The sequence below is a fragment of the Equus caballus genome, chromosome 11 (assembly GCF_041296265.1).
Source record: "Equus caballus isolate H_3958 breed thoroughbred chromosome 11, TB-T2T, whole genome shotgun sequence".
Classification (NCBI taxonomy): Eukaryota; Metazoa; Chordata; class Mammalia; order Perissodactyla; family Equidae; genus Equus; species Equus caballus.
In genome coordinates, this window is record NC_091694.1 from 14,034,637 (window position 1) to 14,051,515 (window position 16,879).

The 16,879-nt window shown below is 39.0% G+C and overlaps 1 protein-coding gene across 35 annotated transcripts in view; it reads right to left on the reverse strand.

Moving 5' to 3' along the window:
• Positions 1 to 3,729: 3,729 nt before the first annotated feature.
• The window catches only part of HELZ (helicase with zinc finger), a 176,829-nt gene continuing 163,679 nt past the window's right edge, over positions 3,730 to 16,879 (reverse strand). For 34 of the 35 annotated variants that reach the window (XM_023651614.2, XM_023651612.2, XM_070225659.1 and 31 more), the window contains 2 exons: positions 15,206 to 15,458; positions 3,730 to 11,462 (listed from right to left, as the gene is read on the reverse strand). In XM_023651614.2, the coding sequence (XP_023507382.2) occupies positions 11,128 to 11,462; positions 15,206 to 15,458 (588 nt within the window). In that variant the 3' untranslated portion in view covers positions 3,730 to 11,127. 35 annotated transcript variants of the gene reach the window in all.

Sequence of the window (16,879 nt, forward strand, 5' to 3'; positions counted from 1 at the left end):
TCCCCATGCTTGGCCTGAGTCAGAGAAATGAGACCGAGCCAGCTGTCTTCGCTACAGCAGGGCATACGCTACTGCATCTCTCTCGGATGAGGTGATTTTCCGAACTGGAGCACATCAGCTGACAGCGTTTAAGAACAGACATTTCCAGAAGTGCTTTGCCAGAAGGCTCAAAACCACCTTTAATTACACTAGATCACAAATTGTTTTCAAAACAGTTTATCTTCCACCCTGTTAGTGGAACCAGCCCAGGAGGAATTATTTGGGCTCTAGAAGGCCTATGGGGTCACCCTGAGGAGGAGATTTGATTCCTCACATAGAGCCCATTTGCTTAATCACCTTCCAGTAATTTCCTGGTACTGTTGTCCCAGGTTATGCAACTTGCTGTGAGCCTGGTCACAAAGCTGAGAGGACCGAATCCTCAAAACCTTCCCTTAGAAGAACCTCAGCCTGGAGCGCCCACTTCTGCTTAGCTTCGTAAACACACGTACACGTCCGGATTCCCAGCCGGCAGGTGGGTTTGCAGAGCAGGCACAAAGATAAGCCGCCCGCTCTTGTAACTTCAGGCCCTTCCCTTTCAGCTCCCTCGTATCTTTTGTACCTAAAGGACACAAAACCTTAAAGACTAATTAGAACATTTCCGAGTTTCCTCTGCAAGGCTCCGACACTTCAGGCGCTACGCTCACATCAAGGGTGCCTGTCGTCAGATGCCTCAGATTACAGTTTCATTCAATTAGTGAGCAAACAGCATTAAACCACATTCTCCTCTGGTTTCCTTTGCCGGGGAGCCCAGAGCGTGAGCCAAGTGGCCAGCCAGCCATGCTCCCTTCCTGAGTCCTTTGCTGGCTCATCCGATCTTCCAACCAGTGCCACTTTCTTCTCAGGGATTAGCAGCTCAGCTTCCCAAAACAATGGTTCAAATCAATTTGCAGAACATCAGTTTTAATGAGCTAAGAGTGGGATAATACCATAGATTTTGCAAGCTGCAGCTCCTATTCAATTTAATTACCTCCCTCTGTGGATTTAAAATCAACCAGAGCTTCAGACAAAGGGGGATTTCATCACTTCCCAGAAATCTTCATGGCAGGATATGCCTACAGAGCAGGATATGCTAAAGTAGGCTGCACCCATCAAAACTGACGTAACCATGGAGAAGCTGTCAAACGAAGGGTTCTAACAATGAGACCTGGTAAGACGCAAAATACCCCTGAATGCTGATGCTTTGTCACTGCTCGGAGAGTAGGCGGGAACAGCACTGCACAGGACAGCTCGCTCCTCCGTCACCCCAGGCCATCACTCCTGCCAAGTGTCTTCTGGCCACACTGCATTGGCAAAGGACGTCAGTGGAGAGGGGAGAGTGTCTTTAAGTTCCTCTCGCAATCAAACCCCGTGAGCCAGTTCAGCAGGCGTTCGAGGGCCCGCTCTGGAGAAGGCACAGGGCTGGTGCTATACCTTTAGAGCTCTGAGGACACGGTCTCTGCCCCCGCGAAGCTCACAGACTGCTAACTCTAATACAAAAACTGTGGGAACAGGAGAAGCCTTCATTGCAGGCGCAGAGAAAAAGGGAGCGAATTCTAACTGGGGAGGATGGGAGGTGGAATTTACCTAGAGTCTGGAATATTAAGTAGACTTCCCCAAAGCACACCTGGGGGTTGGGGTATGAGTGCTGAAGGGCAAGCTCCAAATGAAGTAGAGAGGGAAGAAAGTCAAGGGCTGTCCGGGGAAAGAATGGCGAGGGCTCTGATTGTCTGCTGCGTGCAGTGCTCGGGAACAAGACTTGGAGGGTGACTCCGAAGTCCAGCCAAGAAATTTAGGATGCGATGGGAAACCACTGAGGGCTTCTCAGAGAAAGAGTGGTACGATCAGATCCGTTTCAGAAAAGTAACCGGCTGCAGTTGGTAGGATGGACTGGCACTGAGGCAGTGCAATCAAGATGGGGTTCTTCAAATCTTGAGAAAAGGATCCCCATCCATTAGGGAAGTGGTTCGTTAGGACAATACTATGTAAGTCAAGCAGCAGTATCCGTTTCAGACCAAGGGCTCTTTGGCTGCTTAAAACCAACCACCGGGGCTTTTGGATGTTCCAGTTTAACCAAGTTAGGAGCAAACAGTTCTCCATTCTAGCACTCCCTACACTAAGCCAACTTTCCATTTTCATGCTTGACCTGCACTCTGTAATGTTCCCACCTTGGAGTTTTGATGAAATTACATTTTCCCACTTTTTTTTTTTGAGGAAGATTAGCCCTGAGCTAACATCTGCTGCCAATCCTCCTCTTTTTGCTGAGAAGACTGGCCCTGAGCTAACATCCATGCCCATCTTCCTCTACTTTATAGGTGGGACGCCTGCCACAGCATGGCTTGTCAAGCAGTGCCATGTCCTTACCCGGGATCCAATCCGGCAACCCCCGGGCCGCTGAAGCGGAATGTGCAAACTTATCTGTTGTGCCACCGGGCTGGCCCCCCAACTAATTTTCACACTGGTGTCATTCTGAGGAAAATGCTTCAGAGGGCACCACTATGGCATAGGAATTAACACCTAAGAGTCTTATTCGCATTTTCCTTCTGACAGCGGGGCCTTGGGTTACTTCATCTAGAGGCAGATAACAGCTCAAGGCGTCCTCCAAATCCATATGATTTATATGTAGTGTTTTTCTTTCTAAAATCCAAAGATGATTTATGTTGTATCATATCAATTCAGTTCAAAGAAAGCAAGATACCTAGCTTAAAAATTGATTGACTGCAACAAGAATTAGAAATTGTCCTTATGAAAAGCTGCCTGTACTACTTTGTTTTTTTTTAAATATTGGCACCTGAGCTGACAACTGTTGCCAATTTTTTTTCTGCTTTTTCTCTCTAAATCCCCCCAGTACATAGTTGTATATTTTAGTTGTAGGTCCTTCCAGTTGTGGCATGTGGGACGCCGCCTCAGCATGGCCTGATGAGCAGTGCCATGTCTGCACCAAGGATCTGAACCAGTGAAGCCGTGGGCCGCCCCAGCGGAGCACGCAAACTCAACCACTTGGCCACAGGGCCGGCCCCCATATCTGCTTCTATTTACAAACCGTAAGTACAGTATATTCAATTAGATTTATGTGCTACATTAATAGGATGTTGAAAACAAAAAAGCCAGAGCACACAGGGCATCCTGTGACCTGCTAATGCTTCTCAAACTCGCACCACGGCAGCTGCACTTTCCCCATCAGACACAAGACCCTGACCAAGGGCAGTTCTGCACACAGCCAGCGTTTGCGGGGGAGGGGTGCTGAATGAATGCTTGTCCCACCTCATTGTGAAGGGGATTACTGTACCCTTATAACATATTGATATAAACTAGGTTTATGAGTTCTGAAATAAATTCTGGGTGGCACAAGTTACTTATTAAGAGCAACTGAGGATAATTTTCTTAAATCCCTAAGATCCATGTTAAATGGCAATGTGAAAAGCGCTGATTCTCTCACTGGCCATGGATGATCTTTAAACCTTTAAGTAACACTTTAAGCCTTTAGGGCTTCACTACTGCTGAAGTTCAGAAATTTAACTGAAGTTGCAAATTTCTGGAAACCAGAGTTACGATTTTACAAATTAACACCGAGTTCTGTTACTCCAGCTACTTTCACCAGTTAACATTATGAATAAGATCAAAGTGCTGTGCTTAACTTCTGTCAGACCTTTGATCTTAAAAGTAAAAGGAAGCAGAGAATTGTGGTTCACACATAATAAACAAATCTCCAAATTATTAAAAAGGCATTTTATTATAAATACATTTTAGTTGTAGCAGTAAAATACATTTTGTGTTACCATGAATCTTTTAAAACAAAAGAACTTCACTGAGACAATGATCACAATGTAGGAACTGTAGACCCCAAAATTGAAAACTTGTTCTAAAGAACCAAAGTGGCTAAAGTAATTCCAAAACTAAGTTAAAAAATAAAAGAAATTGACAAAAAAGCTAGAAAACAAAACCCTAGAGAGTGGCTTTGGGGTTATTTTATGGTAGGAAGTCATTTTTACTTTATGGATAAACTCTTCAGGTATCAGAACCTCTGAGGTGAGGTACCATTAACTGCAAAGAAAAAATAATTTTGTTATTTTTTTGCCATAAATTATGATTATGAGATGGCTGCACCACTGGTACTTTTAGGAGATGGAAAGTAGCCACCTCGGTTTGGATACAGCCTCCCTTGGGAAGGCTTGCCAAAATAAGACCCAGTAGGAATTTGCTAAGTAATTGATGATATGAAGTTAGCTGAACAAGTTTAGGTAAGTATTTTTGAAGCATTCAAAAAAACCTGTGTCACTAATAACAGGACCCTTTAATAAAATGCAAAACCCATTACCTTTATAATTTAGAGGAGAGGTATTTTAATCACAATATTTACCTAGAATACAACTACTACATATAACCAGTACCTTCGTGGGTTTCAAAGAATCAGGTCAGATGACTGGCACAGAAAGCGGATACAGTACAATGTCACATACGTGGATTCATAGGAAGCAGGCATGGTCTGGATATATGAAAATCCAAGACCCTTCCTCTGTATGGGAGGGGGGCTGAGAAACATTCTCAGGTGTAACTGACGCGTTGGGACTTCAACCTGGACAGAAGAGCCCGCTGACCGACCGAAAGATAGAACGAGGTCTTCACGTACAAGGCATCGTGCAAGGCAAAACGCACATGAAGCGAAGCCTCCTATGAGCGGGAAGTGGATACAGTAACCCGTGCTGAACAAATGGACAATCCCCACCAAGGTTATCAAGCTTTCAAGGAGGAAGTGCTGTTTGAAGAATTCCAGAGCTGTGCATTCTAGGATGCTTCTCATGTACTTCTACATCTAAGTCGTCCTATAATCTATTACCTTAAAAATATTTTTTCTCTTTCTAGTAGCTCAGTAAATTCAAAGCCAAACTAAAAACCAGAGGCAGAGCGCGGTCCCCCTCGAGCAGCAGTCCAGGGGGAATATGACGATGACGACAAGAACACACGTTTTAAAATATCCAAAGACCTGTCAGGTTTATTATATTATAGGCAGTCTCTCTCTTAAAAATAACTTGCTCATACATGTGCACCTATGGTTTATGAATAACTCATGCTGTGTAGGTGGCAGATTCCCCTAGACTGTTTTGCAAACACATATAGATTTTTTTTAAAGGTAGCAAAGTAATCAGAGACAATTATCAATTTTCTGCCATATACAACTCTTCAGGCTCCCCTAACACCTGCTGGCAAGGCAGAGAATCCAAAATAACTTGCTTAACCTGAGAAACACATAATTTGAAAACCAAATCCTTTGCCCTCACCGCCCCGCCCCCCATCACCCCCCAAAACATAAAACCTATGAACGTCATCTTTGGGGATTATCTATTGTTTTCGATGCTCCACATCACTGCCCTCTTAGGACAGGGCCTCCTGTACTAGCGCCACGATAAATGCAAGGTGCATTCTCGTGACATTCTGATGGCTTCCTTCCACAATTCTCGTCTCCGTGGGTACAGATCATCAAGATCGACTCTGAGCACACCAAACAAACACACAGCTCACAGACCACAGCCTAGGCTGCAGTGTACACAGAACCAAACTCACCCTAGAAATGAAAGAGCTCTTGCGCCCTGGTGTGGAAAAGCAGCACAAACTTAGAGGGGTGGGCAATGGGAGGGGGCGGCAGCCACCCAAAGGGCTTGTCACTCCAGAGAGATCTTTGCCCATGAATGTCCCACTCATGGCAACAGAATTGTAAGAATGTTTCAAGAGATCAGTTTTTTACACTAAGTAAATATATGCCTAGTTGAAAAGACAGTCAGACTTTCTCTTGACCAGTGGCTCTCAAGTGGTTCCCAGCATTGGCATCGCCTGGGAACTTGTTGGAAAAATGCAAATGATCAGGCTCCAGCCTGGAATCAGAACCTCTGGGGGTGGAGATAATTCTGGTGCTGACTAAAGTCTGAGAACCACTGTCCCATTCTGCTCAAAATTCAGAGATCTTAAAAGAGGACAGATTTGTAAACAGATACTATTGTGTGACTTCTACTCTGTGTTGAAACCTATGTAATTTGCCACCCTTTCCCCTTTACTGCGCAAACATCAAAAAAAGAATGAAAACTTTTATTTAAAAAAAATCAAATATTTTTTAAAAAGTACTATCAGTTTCCCCTCCTATACATAGTTCTAAGGCAGGCAGTCACATGCTAGTATGCAAAATAAAATACAGAAGAGACCTCATATATGAGGTGCAGAAATAGCTAAAAAGACTCCCCAAGAACATAATGAAAATTCCATAATATTGTTTAATGAACTCATAGAATTATATAAAACCTACTATGCTTTATGCTTAATATTTGTATCAAAATAAAATCTCTCTGTTGAACAAATTGCAAATAAAGTCTGGTCTAATACTCTGATTACTGAAACTATAGGTATATGAATGTCTCTGGGTTTTCTTAACACTCCAGTTTTAGAAGCTTAGACCACTACTGTACAACTGGGTTCAGGATTTAACCACAGTTCACGTTACAAAGTCTAGATTCTTCTATTAGGTACCTCCCTTCAAAAAAATTTAGCAACTCCTGTGACTGTTTCCTTAAAGTTTATTCCAAAGTAGATATTTTCAATCATTTCAAAAATTTTAAATGTTACATTAAAAAGTTTTAATTTTTAATCTGTTTAATCTGACATTCTAGTTTAAAGTAATAACCATGCCATTTTCTGAATGTGTTTTGTAAGAATGTTAAATGTTAGTGAGACTCACTCCTTGTAACAATGGTCTTGAAATTGCTAATTAAACAGGTGTGAGAGCACTAAGTGTGAATTCAGCAGCTTTACAGTAAAATCTCAGCAAACAAACATCCAACCCCAAGTAGATGGAAAATGCGGGAAGCCTAAGATAATGAGCACTTTGAAGACTAACGTGCCACTCACTCTTTCATGATACCTTTATAATATAATTTGATGGACATCACTAAGTGATATTTGGAACAAGAAATCATAGTTAGAACATTCTCTATTATTTCTAATTGCCAAGTAGTTTGTGGATCAGATGGCAAAGAGGGGAGAAAAATCAGATGCATCAAAACATTTACTTCAAGATTTAGGAAGACACAGGGTGGTGGTAGAAACTGAGGGTTTCCATATACCAAGGAGATGGTTAGCAAGAAACAATGTCCGGTAAGTCATAAAAGACAAATTACTACCTTTGTGGAGCCAGAAGAAAAAAATGGATGGTAGCCTAAATAACATTTTAAGGCAGCATTTTGTATCTTTCAATATATTTAAAGTTTAAATCTTGTATTTTTATAGATTGTTTTTTCTGGTATTCCCTTTTAAAAAACAACTCCAATATGAAACAAAGCTATCTAAGTTTAACAGGTGTCTCTTTTAAAACGACTATTTCAGTAAATCTAATTTTCTTAACAACAGTTGAAAAGTAAAATTTATCTTGAAATTTTTTCACACCCTGGCTCTTAGGCAAGGTGGCTCTCTCTAGCCAAGGCAGCTAGAGATACATTCTTCTATGTTTACAGCATTGCTCTTGAGATGAATCTACACGGAAAATATTAAACAGGTGAAATCAACTACACCAGAGCAAGATAATACTATATATTAATTATCTCAAAGTTAAGAGATTCAGTTAGCTTTCTCAGCAATTTCAATACCTCCATAAGCAAGGAGACTATGGGTCTTGGAGATTGCTATGTTTTATTAGGTAAAGCTTATTCAGTGGGAATTCTCCTTATTTTACTTATTCTGCGAGTCTCTGAACTGAGAAGACCAATTGGTGTTTACATCGAACTTGAACTTATTCTAGAATTTCTGATGAAAAAAACCACACAAAGCAGTTTGTTATTTCATATATACAAAATGACTTGGCTAGAAGCATACCTGTCTGAGGAAAGGAAAATTAAGGTCATGTTAGTTTAAATGGTCAATAATTAACTACTGATTAATCAAAAACAAAGCTCTGCTGTAACGATTTGGCAAAGCAGATGCCCAAATGGCAACCAAAACCTCTTTTACAAACGCACTAGAAAATATCCATGTTACACTGACTGAGGCTCTTCAAATCTTAACAAAAATTCATTTTTAGATCAGGAAAAAAAATTTAGCATGACTACAAATTCTATCACCCAAAAGAATTTCTTTAAGGTAAAAAAAGAAAATCTCAATAGCACTGAAATTAAAAAGTGAAATGAATAAAAAATAGTTCTGGCAAGAAGAAGGAAACTTCAGAGTGATATACAGAACAAAGAAGTAGAAAGACATCATGAGTACAATTAACCTCACTAAGAAGAAATCTGTTCTGGAAGAAAAGTAAGTTGGTAATACTTGGTATTATCCAAGAGCTAACATCAAGTTTTCTTAAAAAAAAAAAAAAAAAAAAGAGTTCCATCTGAATTCTAAGGTTGAACTTAGTATACAAAATAAGTTATCAGTCTGATATGTGGGTACTTACTAATACTACCCAAGTAATATCCAAACAGCATGAAAGGTACTCAGAAGCCACGCCTCATTTCAACAGAAACTTGTAATAATTCCTGCAGTAAGACTTGCTCAACACCATTACGAGACATTACGCATAAATAACAGATTTAAAGCCCGGTTGGAAAGATGGCATTAAGCAATGCTGAGAAAGAATAAGCTTGTTAGAATTTGAAATATGCATTCAAAGCAGAATCTAAGAGTATCAGACGGAAACAACATTCAAAGCCTTGTCTGGCTGTAGAAACAATGAGGAAACGAACACTCAGAAGCTTATAGCAGAGCAGTGGACTTAAGTCGCCGTTATTTTTAGTTTTTTAAAAATAACTGCTTAGAACAGGGATGCCTCATCAACTTAACAGCTTCTTTATCCAAAGCTTCCATCATCAATATTTATATAAGGTGGTGGGGGTGTGTACATGACCTCTTTAAATATAAATATAAATAATTTAAAAACTGATATATTTTAAAGGTTCAAGTATGGAAAATAGAAAACTAGGCAATTACTTCACGACAAGGGTTAACTGCAAGCCCTGGCGTGACAGCTCTGTCTTCATATTATCAGCATGCTTTTGAGCATGCACCTGGCTCGTGTTCTAGTCCTGTCTATTTTGGGGGAGGAGACTCATCAGTGATGAGAAAATTATTTTTCATAGACATCCTCACATCGGGGAGATCTAATTTTCATTTGGGCTATGTCTTGAGTTTTGTCACAGAGTTGGAAATACATAGCTATACGGCAAAAATTTTTCTTATAACTAAAGTATGTTGAGTAAAACTGGGCATAGCTAAATGCAGTGATCTGACATCACACAGAGAAAACGTGGTGCTGTAACTTGCTGGCTCCGTTTTCCAGCTGTGACTTATGCTAACCGTTAACATGTCTGCAGTCTAAGGGCGACATGTGCCACCTCACCCGGAGACCTGCAGCCTGGAACATGAAGCCACATACAAATGAACCGCCCTCTGCGCGGGGAGACAGAACTGAGCCAGAGGCACCCTTCATTCGTCCTGCGGCTTGATAACCTTTACCTAAAGGCACTCTGCTCCTACACTGTCCGAGGATGAGAGGGGGCTGCAGCTGGCCAACACCAACTAACTCCAGTCATATAAGAGATGTACGTAGTTTTTTTTACACTTGCCACTTTTCAACCCCGTTTTAAAAATGTACTGTGAATACAGGAGGGCCTCTTCAAAAGGAGGCCTCCACAAAACTATTGTTAAATGGACCATGAGGATCCACTGGTTCATCTGCAATGTTTCCCAACCTCATCTTATTAAAAGAAAAAGGTTATATTGTCGTTTCAAGAGAGCTCTGAAGTATAAAAGTAGTACTACTAGGCCAGGAAAACAGTAAGGACATGCATCGCTTCCAAAGCGTTACGAGACCACAAGTTTTAACAGGGTAAATGTTTTCCTTTGGATTGTACCAAAGTTCATTCAAAACAAGTTTTAGACCGTAGAATATAAGAGAGCTACTTAAATTTTATATTTTTGTACAAGTTCAGTGGGGTTATTTTAGAAGAATCGAAAGACATGAAAAACAAGGGTAGTTTTTTGCCCCAGATTTTGATGAATTTTGATACATCTTTGACAAACATTCGATTGCTTCTTTAATGATGTTCCTCAAACCAAACAGTTAGCAAAATATTTGAATTGTCATGTGTAATGTCACATTTTTATGGAAACATCAAATAAGGTACCAAAATCTTTACTGGAGGGAAAAAAAACCTTAAAGCGGCACAATTCTTTATACCACTGGAGAGGGAGGGAAAGCCAGATTACAAACATTTACACATGCATAGTGAGAAAAAAAGGATTTTACCAAATTCACGCATTTTTAAAATAGTTATCAAGTCTACTAAGCACCAACAATCCTAAAAATTTTTCAGCTTCATGATTTGTTTAAAAAAAAAAACACACTATCAAATTAACATTAAAAACAAGCTTGAAGTATAGCTTGTCCAAAAAATAACTAAGTATGCCAATGTTTTTTCATGTTACAAAAAACAGTGGCATACGAAATACACCTGCAAAGAATGCCTTTAACTCTATCCTACAGTGGATGGAGATTACAACAGCACATCATACATAGTCTAAAACTATAAAAGTTTTAGAATGCAGCATCTTGTCACAAAAAAAAGCTGATAAAACTTAAAGTATTTAGAAGATGCTGCCCCTTTATTTTAAAAAATTTTAAAGGAATTTAAGCAAAAATAACATACATTTGTACATCAACTGGCCATTTCTGGTACAGAAACCCAGCATATGGTAATATTATTGAATAAATGTAAATGCTACTTACAATTTTTTTTCTTTTTAAATACATTTTTAGACAAACTTTTTTTTCTCTTTTTTTATAGTTGCACAATTAACCTCTTAGCTGCTAGCTTGATGCAAACATATGTAACAATACACAAATTTAAAAATAGTTTTTATTCTACATAAAAGCTGTCAAAATTCTGACTCACATCAAAAATGCAAAATAATGGAATATACTTTTAAAAAATTAGTTGCAAGTCTAGCAGCAAAGCAATTAAGTGAGAACATATGTAATATTAAAACAAAGGGAACTGTGCATCTATAGATGAAGTCCAACTATCTTAATTCTATTGATACAAACAGAAATTAAAACATTCTCCCTTGAGGGGAAAAAAGTGATTATTTAAAATAGGAGTAAAAGCCATTGCTGCCCGATGAGCTCCCCAGGCTGAGTTCCTGGAACAGAGACAGAGGGTCGCTACTCTTCTTGGCCTGCTCAGGCGGGGGCCTGGGCTTGGGAGGGGCCCGCAGAGCGCTGGCATAGGACATGGCGGGCTTGCTGCCCCCAGAGCTCTGCTGGCTGCTGCTGTGGGCCGACTCCGCGATCTGCTTGTTGGGCATGAGGGGGGGAAACTGGCCAAGATGCTGCAGCACGCTGTAGTTGAAGGAACTGGACACCTCGAGGTTTTCGGACTTCAGCTCATCCTCAGGAGGTCTGACAGTCTTCGGCGGAGCTAAAAGCAGAGAAGAGTAACGCTGATTTAAGAGCAAGCCCGTGACACTCATGCATCTCATTAACTCAGCGTGTCACAACTGCTCTCATCTCCAGGAACTCAGTGACAGTACAGCCACGAGGACAGACAGCTTCCGCCACAGAACGCTGAAATCACAACACAACTAAGCAATCTTCTCTATCTTAGAAACACTCCAAAAAGAATTAAATATGTGAACTGGAATAGGTAACATATAAAAACTAAAGGTCAGGTCTGAAGGTTTGCTTCAAAATACTAATTTGTACAATTGTACACTTTGATATTTATTGTATTAACTGCTCATAGTTTGAAAATGGGAACAAAGAGGTTCTTTCTTAAATAAAAATGAGCTGCATATACATACTTCTGGTCAAAAAGCTTTTACTAATTGACCTAAGTAACAGTGGCATTGGATTCTATCTTAAAAATGCTACCTTTCCTTGTAATACATATTCTAAGTAAACATGGAATAATGTGGGGGCAAAACAGCTATAAAATTTACTTCACATTTCCTATAATCTGCCTGAATTTCCAGGTCCTTTAAAATTTGACTCTATTCTTCCTAATTTTATTGCCCAATAAACCAGAACTTATTTTCAAACATTGCTTTTGTTTTCAATCTTTTAAAAATTTAACTAACATTATATTAGATCATAGTCATAATACATATTCATTGAGGATAACTTGGAAATTACACAGAAGGCCAAAGAAGAAAATAACTCATTCTATTCTCAAATACCAGAGATAAGCCTTAACCTGTTGGTGTATTTCTTCCTAAGGACATCATATAATGTGATATTTCATAACTTCTGTAAGTTATTATTTCTCATTTTTAGAAATTTGGATTATAGCCAATTTTCCACTTTTATACACTATGGTGCTATTTGAGATACGTGTTTCTAAATGTTCATGACTATTGCCTCAGGATGAATGCCTAGAAGTAAAACGGCTGGGTCATATGGTACGCACACAGTGAATGCTTTTGATAACTACAGCCAAACTTCCCTGCGGGAAGATCCTGCCCATTTATACTCAACCAACAAGGTTTACCCATCTCCGTACTTGATCACAATACTGGTATTATTGCTCTTTTTAACCTCAGCCTATTTTATAAATGAACAGTTATCTTATAGTTCTGATTTGCATGTTTTTAATTGCTGTTGTTTATGGACATTTTTTCCTATGTTTATTACCTATTTGTAGATTGGGAGGTTAAGGTGAAAATATTTCACTTTTTAGACTTAGTGTTTCATTGACCCAATATACTAAATTCATAGTACTATTTTAAAACTTTAAAAATTCACAAAATTGCTCAAAATTACTTTAAAACAATATCTTTTTAGAATATTTATCACTTTTCTGTCTAAATGTCATCATTTTGTGAATGAAACAATTGCTTTTCAGAGCATTAGTTTAACAACCATTTCAATATAAAAGTGGCCTATACTGCCTGATATAATTCACAAAATAAACATTTTACTGGCTCTTTAAGAACTTACTATCTTTATTTACTTTACTAAGATTTATTATTTAATCATGTTCTCATTTTCATGGCAACATAATTAGAGTTTAAATGTTTTCAATTAAATAATACTTATAAAATAATATTTTAGAGGCAGTTTAACCTAATGTCTATACTCTTATCTAACCATGAATGTAAGATCTCTATTAATTTGATTGACCAGATACATTCCAGGTAAGACAAACTCTTCTTTAAAACTATGAATTTTACTAACCTGACAATGAATGATTTTTTCCAAAATACATATCTCTATCTAATCTTCAATTTTCATCCATGCATTGAAAGAAAATGCCTGATAAAGTCTGTCTTGTCACTAAGATAAGTGAAAAGAATCCAAACCCATCCATGTTGGAGAGGTGAGCCCACCCGCACCATGGACACCAATGCACGTAAGGCCCAGCAGTGCAGCTGGGTCGCCCCTCAGTCACGCAGGACCCATTTTCATTCTCTCCTTACTCAGCAGCATTTACCAAGAGCTGGAGTGTGATCAGTGCCCAGGGACGGGAAACCCAGAGTTCAGAAAGGTCAAACACAGGGTCTCTGCTCTCAAGCTTACAACCGTGGAAAAAACATGGCCATACCAGACACAATGACCTCCTTTAAATTCCAAACCAATGCACTATAAACAGTTTTCTTCAACTCAAAAAGTAACTCAAACTCTGGAAAGAAGTTTCCCATGTGGTGATTATGTTCCTTCTGACTCACCACTGACAACTCCTATCTTCCTCTAAAAAGAAACAAACACATAAACACTGATAGACAATAAGTTGTCCTTCAGGATATCAGTTTGAATTTACTTAACTAAGTTTTCCTTTCAACTAAAGAATACTACAATTTGTCTCCTAGCAATGAAGAAATAATTTTATATTTGTGGAAAAGATACCATAAATGATATGCACTTTGGGCATTTGTTCAGGAACTTTCTCCCTTATCAGCTCAGGTCAGATTTTTATTGATTTTGACCAAAAGCTATCCTAAAATTTAGGTGGAAAAAAGGAGAAATGATGTTGTCTTTAAAATAAATTATAATAAGCAAAACAACTAAAAAGTAACAAATTTTGGTCACTGATTTGTAATTTAGATGTTTCTCAGGAAATTCAAGTATGATAATATGTCTATTTATGTCAGCCCTTTAAAATTAAAAAGCAACCCCAGGCAGCTTATATATAATACAACAGCTTATACATAATAGGAACAAATGAATGTTTAAAGATTAAAATGGCAAAGTTTCTTGCCAGGAAACAAAACCAAAATCTTATTAATGTTTTTTTCCCTACCATGTCCATTGTTCTAAAAATATGATTTGTATGGCACATACTCAAAAATGGATCAGTTACAGAAACAATGGATTCACATTCTAAAGATGAACAAAATTAATTTCAAGTACAAAGGTTGATGCTACCAGGGCAGAAATTCACCAAACATCACAGACTTATTCACAAACATCAACATCTACAGCCTACAAAGGGAAGGCTATAGATTAGAGAACTCAAATAGCATCATTCTTTACATGTAACATTTCTTTATGTTCAACATAAAAAAGGGAAAAAGGGAAAGAGAAAAGCGCATTCCGGTTCAAGGCTAAAGAGGAAGACTCTGGACTTCACCATACAAGTTTAGAGCTCTGTCCAGTCCAATGTCTTTCTATGCCTTTTTTTTCTCTTTAGCTTAGGATTTCTCAGTTCATTAGAATACAAGGAATAAACACAGGATTTCTAAATCTCAAAATGTTAGACTTTACTGATTTCTCTCATGACCAAACTATTGTATAGCAAACTGTAAACAACTTTATTGACAATAATCCTTGACAATTGATATTGACTAACCAACACCCACCCCCAATCCTGGAAAACAAACAAACAAACAAAAAATCAGAAAACAAATATTTCCCAAGCAAAGCTGATTCTATTTAGAAATACGTTTTAAGTTCCATTACTTGTCTCACTCATTCACAGGTCAAAATGATCAAAATTATTAGTTCCTAAATATGGATAGATCTACTTACCCTCCAGACAATAAATATGGAATCAATATAGTCCTAAATTAATATGTATGCCCGAGGCACACCTGTGACCTATGAGCATTAAATATTTTTCAAAGATAATAATGCAAATGGAGGACACAGGAGAAGAAAAATTCCATAAATATCCAGGAGCTGAGTAGTTACAATTGCAGTTTTAGCAGCCCACCAACTCCGTCTTACCTATCAACTCTCTGGGCTGAGCTGTCCTGCTGGATCCATTGCACGGAATGTTCTGATAGGGGGCAGATGAGGTGGTGTTGACCCAGGACTCCGGGGATGAAAAGTTGAAAGAAGATTGGTTATTATGGTCCTGAAGCTCTTTACACTGAGCAAGACTGTCTTGAGGAGTGCTTACTTCTTCAGAACAAGGCTGGACTGAGCTAGATGAGATTCTTCTTTGGTACAAGGGCCGACCAGGTCCTCTGGGTTCATACTACACAAAGAAAAACAACAGCTCATAAATCAGTGAAACTTACACCCGCCGCCCTTACGTACACAGCAATCTCACTGTGCTAAGTAGAAATTCTCAAAATTCTCCTCCGTGACTATGAAAACCCCCCAAAAAGCAGCCTGAGCTCTGGACATGGTGTCAGGAGAACTGGGTTCAACACTCAGTTCTGGCCACTGGTAGGTAGTCCTATGACAACACACATATAATTTCTGATTCTGTTTTCTTGTCTGTAAAATACGGAGCTGAACTACCTGTCTTCTGTTCTAAAATTTTATTGACATTTTAGGTAACATGAGACTAAGGATGAAGAAGTATATCTGAGCAAAATTAAAGGGGAAAATTATAGTCATGATCAATTGAATCACAGCCATCGTGACAGAGTCATCCATTGTAGACTTATCTCTTGGGTCTGATCCTTCACAACCTCCCGATTTCTTAGACTGGATAGCAAAAAATGAATCCTCTTGCCCAACATAAGTACTCCTGATTGGACTCACTACACGTCTTTTAGACAGTCTTCAATTGACAGAACATTCACTACTTTCTTCAAAAAATCCTTTTTATGTTTGAAACCCAATTAACTTATTCCTTATATGTTCTCCTCCCTAAATGGCACACCCTGAATTCCTTTAACCCTGCCGACAAGATCTATTTGCCAGCCATTTCAAGATTTTTTCTTGTTCCCTAAGTTCTCTTCAGTTTTCCCTGCCTGACTGCTGTGACCACTATCTGGCCTCAGTTCTAGTGGCATGGCAGTATGGAGTAGTAACAGTTAGGTGTGCAGCCTCGGTCTTCAGCCAGACTGTCTGGGTTAGACTTCAGGCTGCTTTTTACCAACAGCGTCACCCTGAGCCATTGACTTAACCTCTTGGGAACTTCGTCTGTAGATGAGGCTTCATTATCCATAGTACCCACCTCTTAGGATTGCTGTGAGAATTAAAAGAGTTCAGCACATATGGCATTTAGAACTGTTCCTGGCACATAGGAAGGGTTTGTTGTTATATAATTGTTTTAATGTAACATATAAAGATTCCATGTTAGATCTTAAATGACAGAATGGGATTTCTTTTTATTGCCCTCTTCCCCTCCAATAATAGCAGGTTCGCTATTCATATTCAGTTTGCGGTTATTACGATTTTGAGGAATCTTTCTTTTACCACTGTTGCTAGCAACAGTTGAAATCAGGAACTGGAGGTTAGACTAGAAAGAGAGAAAGATGAATTGGCACAGTAACAGCAGGATTTTTTTGGAATATAAGCACAAGCAGATACTATCAGGTCAAGTAAATGGGGGAAATTGTGGGTCTAAGCACCGTGAGGGTAAAGCACTGCGAGTATCACAAATGGAACCACTGGGACATAAACCAGAGAAGGGAATGGGTCTAGACAGGCTGCCCTTGTGCA